This window comes from Siphateles boraxobius, unplaced genomic scaffold (assembly GCF_051911475.1).
Source record: "Siphateles boraxobius isolate OS27281-9 unplaced genomic scaffold, OSU_SipBor_1 77, whole genome shotgun sequence".
NCBI classification, from domain to species: domain Eukaryota; kingdom Metazoa; phylum Chordata; class Actinopteri; order Cypriniformes; family Leuciscidae; genus Siphateles; species Siphateles boraxobius.
Window position 1 is genome coordinate 23,047,389 of NW_027509205.1, and position 12,302 is coordinate 23,059,690.

The 12,302-nt window shown below is 43.8% G+C and overlaps 1 protein-coding gene across 1 annotated transcript; it reads left to right on the forward strand.

The window, feature by feature from the left end:
- The first annotated feature begins 1,436 nt into the window (after positions 1-1,436).
- On the forward strand, positions 1,437-6,813 carry LOC143725694 (uncharacterized). The gene is made up of 6 exons (XM_077218319.1): positions 1,437-1,514; positions 1,639-1,707; positions 1,818-1,937; positions 2,028-2,110; positions 6,221-6,699; positions 6,810-6,813. Exons 1-6 carry the CDS (start codon positions 1,457-1,459, stop codon positions 6,811-6,813), a joined length of 813 nt encoding a protein of 270 aa, XP_077074434.1. The 5' UTR covers positions 1,437-1,456.
- The last annotated feature ends 5,489 nt before the right edge of the window (positions 6,814-12,302 follow it).

A 12,302-nucleotide genomic window follows, 5' to 3' on the forward strand; every position in this document is an offset into this window, starting at 1 on the left:
TTTAAATGGCCAATCAGCTTCCTTATTTCTTGTGCTCACAACCAATATGCTGCATTCATTTTGATCTCAAATCTCTTTTATCTTTCTTTATTTAACAATGATATACCCTATATCTTGAAATTGATTATATATATATATATATATATATATATAAAATCAATTTCAAGTTTAGCTTAACAGTAATTTTAGTTTATTAAGTTATAAATATGGATGTTTATCTTACAAAAAAACATTGCTTTGCTTCAGAAGGCCTGAATGTGATTAACTGTTTTTTATTAAATTTTTGGGTGAACTAACCCTTTATGCTCAGATCTGTTCTTAACATGTTCTCAACATGGTAATACCATGAAACGTTTCAGTCAGTGCTGTCTTGTGAAAGTCACAGGATTCTTGACTCAATGCGTGTAAATGTTTGACAGGTAATTGATCTGATTTGACAGTATTTGCTGAGATGCCGCAGAAGTCATTGAACTCACACCTGTGCACGCGCACACAACCCACTGCGCCCCCGAACTCTGAAAACTTCAGCATCATCATCATCATTTACACTGCAAGATTGTCATTGCATGATTTTTTTTCCCTCAGTATTTTTGTCATTTTCCAGTACAAATATTAAAAAATGTATTAAATCAAGATTATTTGCTTAAGCAAAATGATTTAAGATATTAATTATTGTTTTATGAAAGAAAAAACAACAACAATATTGAGCGAGGTTATGATTAAAATAAATCGGTCAGTCAGCTTAGAAAAATAAAATTGCTTTTAAAATTAAAATTTATTTTTCAGACTCCACTGGCAGAATTTGTCATTGTGTTCAGCATAAAGTCAATATGATGATTTTTCAGACAATGAAACTTAATATCTAAAGTCATCTTGATTCTCAACTAAATGTATCTTGATTTAAGAATGTTTAGATACTCAGGAAGAATTTTTTTTGTTTGTTTGTTTTTTGCAGTGTGATATTCATGACAAAAAACTTTGATTTGTGTACTGCTTAAAGAAAAGTGATCTGGTAAAAGTAGCAACAGTACTATCTTGACTACATTTTTTTTAATAAGTAGCTTTTCCAGTAATTAGCTAAATAATAAGTTAAATGCTGTGATCATTTTCTATGTTTGACTCTTTTGACACTTTCCCCCTTTATTTGTTTGTTCTGATGTTGTCACTTTAATTCAACTTTGTTTTATGTCTGATAAATGGTTTGGTTTAATAGAAAAAAATCTTATAATCTGATGTGCTTATAAAGATAAGGAAAGATAAATGTAGCAAATTACAATAGAGATTTTTCAACCAACCAATGAGTGCACGGGAATGTTAACGAGCAGTTTATCTGTCACTAATTTCACTCTAACAAGAAACCCAGGTGATGAAAATCTGTGTTATTTTAAAAGCTCTGGTGTGAAGACTGTTTTTAGAAAGCATAGATAGGATGATGATTGTTTAATCTGTAAACAACATGGCAATTTCAAACTTTATGCTTTTGGTCTTTTTGTGTCACCAACTGGTGCCCAATGGTAAAGCTGTTTTCACCTTAGTGTAATGTTTCAAATGTGTAAAATTAAACATTTCAAATTAGTTTAAAATTTCAAAGTTACATGTGTAGCTTTTTTCTTTTTTAACCTTACATCTTGTTTCCAGGATTTACTTCTCCAGTCGGGTGTCATTTATACCGGACTGATATTAAACAAGTACGCTTGGAGAGCAAAGGTTTGTAAGTCTTATATAGTGGTTAACATTATTTTTTACACTATGCAAAGTTATTTTAATACAAGAAGTCATCAGGCCTTGTAAAAGTTTAAAAAAAAATTGTTTTCCAGATGGTCCCTTGTCTATTCCTTGTGTGAACAAACCAAATCCAACATGGCCAGTGGTAGTGAAGTGTAAAATGGCTGTTGAGATGTCTTTGCAGAATGCATCTGGTCTAAATGTCCAAAAAGGTGACTTTTGTGCTGATGCTATGAGGTTGACACTGACCCTGATGAAGGGAAACTAATAATCTTTCCTTTTGTTGCACCAATATTCTTTAGACATTGATTGGAAGTTGGAGTCCAACCCTCTTCCAGCTGAAGTTGATGGGGATTTGATAGCATCCAACCATGACCCCGCTGAGGTTGATGGGAAGTTCACCATATCCAACAATGGGAAGTTGACAGAATCCAGCAATGTCCCAGCTGAGGTTGATGGGAAGTTGAACGTATCCAACAATGTCCCCCCTGAGGTTGATGGGAAGTTGACAGCATCCAGCAATGTCCCAGCTGAGGTTGATGGGAAGTTAACAGCATCTAGCCATGTCCCTGCTAAAGAGTCTAGCCATGTCCCCCCTGAGGTTGATGGGAAGTTGAACGTATCCAACAATGTCCCCCCTGAGGTTGATGGGAAGTTGACCGTATCCAACAATGTCCCCCCTGAGGTTGATGGGAAGTTGACAGCATCCAGCAATGTCCCAGCTGAGGTTGATGGGAAGTTAACAGCATCCAGCAATGTCCCAGCTAAAGAGACTAGCCATGACCCCGATGAGGTTGATGGGAAGCTGACCATATCCAATGTTGTCCCAGTTGAGGTTGATGGGAAGTTGACAGCATCCAGCCATGTCCCAGCTGAGGTTGATGGGAAGTTGACCGCATCCAGCAATGTCCCAGCTGAGGTTGATGGGAAGTTGACAGCATCCAGCCATCTCCCAGCTGAGGTTGATGGGAAGTTGACCGTATCCAACAGTGTCCCCACTGAGGTTGATGGGAGGTTGACAGCATCCAGCAATGTCCCAGCTGAGGTTGATGGGAAGTTGACAGCATCCAGCAATGTCCCAGCTGAGGTTGATGGGAAGTTGACAGCATCCAGCAATGTCCCAGCTGAGGTTGATGGGAAGTTGACAGCATCCAGCAATGTCCCAGCTGAGGTTGATGGGAAGTTGACAGCATCCAGCAATGTCCCAGCTGAGGTTGATGGGAAGTTGACAGCATCCAGCAATGTCCCAGCTGAGGTTGATGGGAAGTTGACAGCATCCAGCAATGTCCCAGCTGAGGTTGATGGGAAGTTGACAGCATCCAGCAATATCCCAGCTGAGGTTGATGAAGTTGACAGAATCCAGCAATGTCCCAGCTGAGGTTGATGGGAAGTTGACAGCATCCAGCAATGTCCCAGCTGAGGTTGATGGGAAGTTGACCGTATCCAACAATGTCCCCCCTGAGGTTGATGGGAAGTTAACAGCATCCAGCAATTTCCCAGCTAAAGAGACTAGCCATGACCCCGCTGAGGTTGATGGGAAGTTGACCGTATCCAATGTTGTCCCTGCTGAGGTTGATGGGGAAGTTGACCGTATCCAATGTTGTCCCTGCTGAGGTTGATGGGAAGTTGACAGAATCCAGCCATGTCCCTGCTTTAGAGTGTAGCAATGTTCCAGCTAAAGAGTCTAGCCATGTCCCTGCTGAGGTTGATGGGAAGTTGACCGTATCCAATGTTGTCCCTGCTGAGGTTGATGGGAAGTTGACATCCAGCCATGTCCCCCCTGAGGTTGATTGGAAGTTGACTGTATCCAACGTTGTCCCAGCTGAGGTTGATTGGAAGTTGACCGCATCCAGCCATGTCCCAGCTGAGGTTGACGGTATCCAACAATGTCCCAGTTGAGGTTGATGGGAAGTTGACAGCATCCAGCTATGTCCCCGCTGAGGTTGATGGGAAGCTGACAGAATCCAGCAATGTCCAAGCTGAGGTTGAGGGGAAGGTAACTGATGCTAGCCATGTCTCCGCTGAGGTTGATGGGAAGTTGACAGCATCCAGCCAAGTCCCTGCTGAGGTTGATGGCAAGTTGACAGCATCCAGCCATTTCCCAACTGAGGTTGATGGCAAGTTGACCGCATCCAGCAATGTCCCAGCTGAGGTTGATGGCACGTTGACAGAATCCAATGTTGTCCCTGCTGAGGTTGATGGGAAGTTGACATGCAGCAATGTCCCTGCTGAAGAGTCTAGCCATATCCCTGCCGAGGTTGATGGGAAGTTGACCGTATCCAAGGTCCCCCCTGAGGTTGATGGGAAGTTGACCGTATCCAATGTCCCCCCTGAGGTTGATGGGAAGTTGACTGTATCCAACAATGTCCCCCCTGAGGTTGATGGGAAGTTGACCGTATCCAATGTCCCCCCTGAGGTTGATGGGAAGTTGACCGCATCCAGCAATGTCCCAGCTAAAGAGACTAGCCATGTCCCCCCTGAGGTTGATGGGAAGTTGACCGCATCCAGCCATGTCTCTGCTGAAGAGTGTAGCCATGTCCCAGCTGAGGTTGATGGGAAGTTGACCACATCCAGCCATGTCCCTGCTGAAGAGTGTAGCCATGGCCCTGCTAAAGAGTCTAGCCATGTCCCCCCTGAGGTTGATGGGAAGTTGACAGCATCCAGCAATGACCCAGCTGAGGTTGATGGGAAGTTAACAGCATCCAGCAATGTCCCAGCTAAAGAGACTAGCCATGACCCCGATGAGGTTGATGGGAAGTTGACCATATCCAATGTTGTCCCAGTTGAGGTTGATGGGAAGTTGACAGCATCCAGCCATGTCCCACATGAGGTTGATGGGAAGTTGACAGCATCCAGCAATGTCCCAGCTGAGGTTGATGGGAGGTTGACAGCATCCAGCCATCTCCCAGCTGAGGTTGATGGGAAGTTGACAGCATCCAGCAATGTCCCCCCTGAGGTTGATGGGAAGTTGTCCGTATCCAACAATGTCCCCCCTGAGGTTGATGGGAAGTTGTCCGTATCCAACAATGTCCCCCCTGAGGTTGATGGGAAGTTGACCGTATCCAATGTTGTCCCCGCTGAGGTTGATGGGAAGTTGACAGCATCCAGCAATGTCCCTGCTGAGCTTTATGGGAAGTTGACAGCATCCAGCCATGTCCCTGCTGAAGAGTGTAGCCATGTTCCAGCTAAAGAGTCTAGCCATGTCCCTGCTGAGGTTGATGGGAAGTTGACCGTATCCAACAATGTCCCCCCTGAGGTTGATGGGAAGTTGACCGTATCCAATGTCCCCCCTGCGGTTGATGGGAAGTTGTCCTTATCCAACAATGTCCCCCCTGAGGTTGATGGGAAGTTGACTGTATCCAACAATGTCCCCCCTGAGGTTGATGGGAAGTTAACCGCATCCAGCAATGTCCCAGCTAAAGAGACTAGCCGTGTCCCCGCTGAGGTTGAGGGGAAGTTGACAGAATCCAGCCATGTCCCCCCTGAGGTTGATGGGAAGTTAACTGTAGCCAACAATGTCCCCACTGAGGATGATGGGAAGTTGACTGTATCCAACGTTGTCCCAGCTGAGGTTGATGGGAAGTTGACATCCAGCCATGTCCCTGCTGAGGTTGATGGGAAGTTGACCGTATCCAGCAATGTCCCAACTGAGGTTGATGGGAAGTTGACAGAATCCAGCAATGTCCCAGCTGAGGTTGATGGGAAGTTGACAGCATCCAGCCACGTCCCTGCTGAGGTTGATGGGAAGTTAACAGCATCAAGCAATGTCCCAGCTAAAGAGACTAGCCATGACCCCGCTGAGGCTGATGGGAAGTTGACCGTATCCAAACTTGTCCCAGCTGAGGTTGATGGGAAGTTGACCGTATCCAATGTTGTCCCTGCTGAGGTTGATGGGAAGTTGACATCCAGCCATGTCCCTGCTGAGGTTGATGGGAAGTTGACTATATCCAACGTTGTCCCAGCTGAGGTTGATGGGAAGTTGACAGCATCCAGCCATGTCCCAGCTGAGGTTGATGGGAAGTTGGAAGCATCCAGCCATGTCCCTGCTGAGGTTTATGGGAAGTTGACAGAATCCAGCTATGTCCCAGCTGAGGTTGATGGGAAGTTGACAGTATCCAACAATGTCCCCCCTGAGGTTGATGGGAAGTTGTCAGTATCCAACAATGTCCCCCCTGAGGTTGATTGGAAGTTAACAGCATCAAGCAATGTCCCAGCTAAAGAGACTAGCCATGTCCCAGCTGAGGTTGATGGGAAGTTGACAGCATCCAGTCATGTCCCTGCTGAGGTTGATGGGAAGTTGACCGTATCCAACAATGTCCCTGCTGAGGTTGATGGGAAGTTGACCGTATCCAACAATGTCCCCCCTGAGGTTGATGGGAAGTTGACAGCATCCAGCAATGTCCCAGCTGAGGTTGATGGGAAGTTGGCCGTATCCAACAATGTCCCCCCTGAGGTTGATGGGAAGTTGACAGCATCCAAACTTGTCCCAGCTGAGGTTGATGGGAAGTTGACCGTATCCAACATTGTCCCAGCTGAGGTTGACGGGAAGTTGACAGCATCAAGCCATGTCCCAGCTGAGGTTGATGGGAAGTTGACCGCATCCAGCCAAGTCCCTGTTGAGGTTGATGGGAAGTTGACATCCAGCCATGTCGCGGCTGAGGATGATGGGAGGTTGACCGCATCAAGCCAAGTCCCTGCTGAGGTTGATGGGAAGTTGACATCCAGCCATGTCCCAGCTGAAGTGTGTAGCCATGTCCCAGCTAAAGAGTCTAGCTATGTCCCCGCTGAGGTTGATGGGAAGTTGACCATATCCAACAATGTCCCAGCTGAAGTTGACAGGAAATTTGCAGCATCAAGCAATGTCCATGCTGAACAGTCCAGCCATGTCCCAGCTGAGGTTGAAGGGAAGCTCACTGAGTCCGGCTATGCCCCTGCTGAACAGTCCAGCCACATACCTGCTGAGGTTGATGGGAAGTTGGCCGTATCCAACAATGTCCCCCCTGAGGTTGATGGGAAGTTGACAGCATCCAAACTTGTCCCAGCTGAGGTTGATGGGAAGTTGACCGTATCCAACATTGTCCCAGCTGAGGTTGACGGGAAGTTGACAGCATCAAGCCATGTCCCAGCTGAGGTTGATGGGAAGTTGACCGCATCCAGCCAAGTCCCTGTTGAGGTTGATGGGAAGTTGACATCCAGCCATGTCGCGGCTGAGGATGATGGGAGGTTGACCGCATCAAGCCAAGTCCCTGCTGAGGTTGATGGGAAGTTGACATCCAGCCATGTCCCAGCTGAAGTGTGTAGCCATGTCCCAGCTAGAGAGTCTAGCTATGTCCCCGCTGAGGTTGATGGGAAGTTGACCATATCCAACAATGTCCCAGCTGAAGTTGACAGGAAATTTGCAGCATCAAGCAATGTCCATGCTGAACAGTCCAGCCATGTCCCAGCTGAGGTTGAAGGGAAGCTCACTGAGTCCGGCTATGCCCCTGCTGAACAGTCCAGCCACATACCTACTGAGGTTGATTGGAAATTGGCAGCATCCGGCAGCATCCGGCAATGTCAATGCTGAACAGTCCAGCCAAGTCCCTGCTGAGGTTGATGGGAACGTCACTGATGCTAGCCATCTCCCAGCTGAGGTTGAGGGGAAGTTGACCTTATCCAGCCATGTCCCAGCTAAGGTTGATGTGCTAAAAAGTCTGACAAATTTACTCAACTTCCCAAGCACTCAACGTAAATAGATCTTTCAGATCTCTATTTTACTCAGCAGAAATTCCAGAAAAATAACTGGTTTTATTGTTTGATTCATCTTATTTTGCATTAGATGTTCATCAGGACATGTCTTCAAATCCAACAAGGTTATTGCATTGCATTGTAAATGTAAATATCCCTTTAGAATAGAGATTAGAAGAAATACAAAAGTAGTCTTGGACATTTATAAGGAGTTTATCGAACGCAAGAGAACTTGAGTATCTTGGCTGTCTTTCTATTTTACTTGTCAACTCTGTTTTGGGGCCTGAAAATGGGTTTTAAAGTGCAAGTTTAAAAGAAATCAAAAGCGTAGATTTACTGCACTACTACGGAGATGTATTTAAATGGTGGTGGTGATGGCGCAATGGATAAGACACATGCCTTTGGTGTGAGAGACCCAGTTTTGAATCCACTGAGACACCAATGTGTCCCTGAGCAAGACACTTAACCCCTATTTGCTCTGGAGGCGTGCGACCTCTGACATATAAAGCAATTGTAAGTCGCTTTGGATAAAAGTGTCAGCTAAATGAATAAATGTGTAGAATGCTTGTGTGCAGGCATGTAAAAGGGATATAGCCAACTACTGGCCAGGCAGCAGAATACAGTGATTTTGGTTGCTTTTGAGGATCCATGTGAATGGGGATGTCTTTGACCATAATGTCATCTGTATGTGAAACCTCCCATTTTTAGTACACTGTTGTTGATAAAATGCACCCTAAAACTGCATTTAAGAATTGGCACAATGTGCTTTTGTGGTGTATTGCGTGTCCCTGTGCAGAATGTGAAGTCTTTATGAAGCACTTCACACTGCGTCAAAAGGGGTGTATACGGGAGAATTCAGACAATGAATACGCCCGTTAAATGTGCTGTTTGGCAGGGATCTTTGGAACTTTGTTATGCGTACCTGCAAAGGCCCGAAAACAGGAACTTGTCTGACCACATGCTGTTAGTTGATGGCTTGCTTTGTAAATGCTAATTTATTTTGGGACTTGCAGCTCAAGATTGCCCCTATTCCCCTGCCCCCCTCATTAGTATTCAAGAAAGGTGGGCTGATAAGTGCTTTACATTGTATCAATCTACACCAAAGACTGTAGACCCTGAAAAGCAGTTTGTATCTAGGTGTCCTCTGCTCTTCAAGATGTCTTGCAAAAGATCGCTGGAGTGTTACGGAGAGCAGAGTAGAGATATAACTCCTTTACGTCGGGACAATGTGGCTATTCAAACTCCGAGTCCGAACGAAAACAGACTGGTGTATATGGTAAATGCAAGTTTGAAGAGGATATTTGAAAAGCTGGAGACGATGGACAAGAGGTTGGATAAGATGGAGGCTGACATCAATGAGCTCAAAGAGGCAAAAGAGGAGCCTGCTTCAAAGAAATTAAAGAGAGCTGGGAATAATTCTGTTGCGGTAAGTTATTTTCTGACCGTCACAAACATTTGACGGTGTCCGCTTAACTTTGTGTGCTTTATTTATTAATGTATTTGAATTGAGCCCTCATACTATGTTGGATGTTTACAGAAAGCTGTACGGGGATTGCACAATGGGGAAAACAACATACACAAATATGACCCACAGACAAGGTATATCTTTAAAACTATTGTTTCATAACAGTCCTTTCTTATAAATTATATTTTTAATCAACCTCCTTTAATTACTGCTCCACAGTCTATCCTCCCCCCACAACCTCGAGGTCACAACCTATCTTTATAATGGCGTCTCCATGGCTGTACTGGACGTAGATCCTGCTGTTTTTAAAGGTAAGTCACAAGAGAATGTCCCAAGGCTACAACTATTTATCTGTATAGATTAGTTAGTGTGGGGGGAGAATGTGTTTATTTATAACTATCTTCCTCTCTCTCGCATCCTGCAAGACGTATTTTGAAACTGTTAGAAGGGGTTACAGGATGGCCCAGAATGAGAACAAAGACAAGATGGAGGACAGCAGGATCATTGTGCGCATGAGACAAAGAAAAAGAAGAGTAAGTGTAAATAAATATAAATCTCAGTAAAAGACTCAGCCTGGGAGAGGCTCCCATCCCAACCAATTTGATTATTTTCAGTGGTTTAATTACTTTTTTCCCTCCTATTTTGCAGCTGCTGAGCAGCAGGACTGGCGTTCTCCAGACAAGAGGAAGAGGCAGCTATCTGGAAGACTACAACAGTTGACCACATGTCTGAAGAGGAGGATGCTATCTTGGATGGAAACTCAGTGTGGGTTGTTCGGCCTCCAACCCGCAGTACAGTTTTGTCTGCGCTGTGTGGGGTGCTTCAAAAAAGACTGGAAGCAGACCAGAAGTACTTGGGAACTCATCATGCACGACTTGGTGCAGATCGAGTCGCGGTGGAGACCACAGAAGCTGGCCTGTGAATTATTTTAGTATTACGCATCTAAATATTATTCTATAGTATAATTTGAATATTCTGTTGTTTTTTTATATATAGTATTATTTATATTATAAATTATTATTTATAGATTGTATTATATATATAATTATATATAGTTTTCTATATATATATACTGCATTTATATATTCTATACAATTCCATATTGTTATCTATTTATAAATTGTATTTATATATTGTACTATTTATATATTCTAAAGTATTTGTATATGATATTGTTTTCTATATATTATACACAGACCTTATATATTATATGGGGTTATATATTGAATGACTAATAGTAAAGTGTATTCTGTGCTAATGTATTTTTATTTATAGAATTTTGAATGTGTGTATATATGTCATGTGCCCAGTGTCATTTACAAATAATAAAAATAACAAACTCAACTTTGTCTCTGACTGTCTTGACATTATAACCATGAACACCAATGATAATAAATATTAATAATAAACCCAAATGAGGCCATAAACTGGACCAATAGTGTGGGGGTTTAGAGGAGGGACAAAGCATTGAGCAGCCAATCCTATGTAAGACCTCTGACCAATTGAAGGAGGCCACTGCCTTGTGTCCCAAAGGTGTGAAATGCTAATATTCCCTTGCATTGACCGCGACCGGGGGATTATTCACCATGGTAACTGATGGCCCTTAGTGGCTCCCTGCTGTGCCCCAAACTTGGTACATATCCAGGAGTATTCGGGATTGTGTGACGGGACAGCAAACTCCCGTACACACACGTTTATTTGTGGAGTACACAGGAGTACTCAGGAGTTTTACATGCCCGATTACAGCTCTTTTCACGCAGTGTCATACAATACAAATTGTTTCAAAGCAGCTTTACAGTGATAACAGGAAAATTATGCATTTCAGCTGAAGTCAGTTCAATGTTCAGTTTCAATGTAGATATCAATTATTGAATTAGTTAATTTCATATGTAAAGCTGTTCTACAAAAAGTCATCCAGCTCAGTTTTCATTCAGCATGGTGCGTACAGTCAGAATAATATTGTTGAATATTAAGTGTCCCCAACTAGGCAAGCCAGATGCGACCGTGGCAAGCAGCATGGTGGATTATGATTCAGGCTGCATCACAAGTCAGAGTTCAGATCGGAGCAGAACATTCAAATATTTATCTAGTTCCTTTTACTTGAAGATCGATTCATCACGCCTGTATGGAGCCCAAAGCTGCCCATAGAGTCTGTTTTGAGGACTTGTCTGGTTCTTGAGGTCTCTGCTGATGATCAGTGCCAATGGCTATCATGTCGACAAGGCCTTCACAGGAATTGTCTAGTAGACACGGTCTCTTGACTGAATGTCAGCAGTCACCTTTTATATAGCGCTTTTAACAATATAGATTTTTTTAAAAACAGCTTTACAGAGATAATAGGAAATTAAAGTAACAGAGATTATTTTGGCTTTACAGCAGCTCTAGAATAAAGTTATTGTCCAGCTAAAGTTAGTTTTGATTGATTCACTTCCTTTGCAAAGATCATTAGTTATTAACATAGGGACCGCTTACACGACACCGTTCTAAAAGATACCCTTAAAGGTAGGGTAGGCAATGTGTTTCTAAAACACTTTTTGTCAAATTTGTTTAAACTGTCTTTATATACCAATGCATATCTAAAATGTAAGTACTCTGAAAAGGAGTTTATAAAAATAGTGTACGGAGTGTATAATAATAGTGTATAAAAAAAATAGTGTATAAAAATTCATACGGAGTTTGGAAATATTTCGGAGATGAAAGAATGCAGTCTTACAGATTATTTGGAAGGGGTGTTAAATGATAGGTGGGGGTCGAATCGAACCCCCAGGTTTTTTATAGAGGATGTCAGAGAAATGTCATGGCCAGCAAATGAGTAAACGGTCAAGGGGAGGGATCGAAGTTGGTGTGGGGTCCCAATGAGGAGACCTTCGGTTTTGGAGCTGTTTAGCTGAAGGAAGTTATCAGTCATCCATGCCCTCGTCTCCTCCAGGCAGACATTTAAAGTGGAGAGTGATGATGAATATGATGTGGGGTCCAACCTGACATAGAGCTGAGTATCGTCAGCATAGCAGTGGAAAGCAACTCCATGCCCGCTGATGATGTAGCCCAAGGGGAGCATATAAATGGAGAAAAGAGTAGGGCCGAGAACCGAACCCTGAGGCACTCCACATGTAACTGTATGTGGCCTCGACCTGGCTCCCCCCAGGGCCACATACTCAACTCTATCAGTCAGGTAGGACCGGAACAACTCGAGTGCTGTGTGTGAGATACCGGTGAAGTGTTGCAGACGATGAAGTAGGATGGCGTGATCAACTGTGTCGAAAGCGGCTGAGAGGTCCAATAGCATGAGGAGAGATGGAGAGCCCTGGTCAGCAGCCACAAGCAGATCGTTTGTGACCCTGACCAGGGCTGTCTCTGCACTATGGCCGGAGCGAAAGCCAGACTG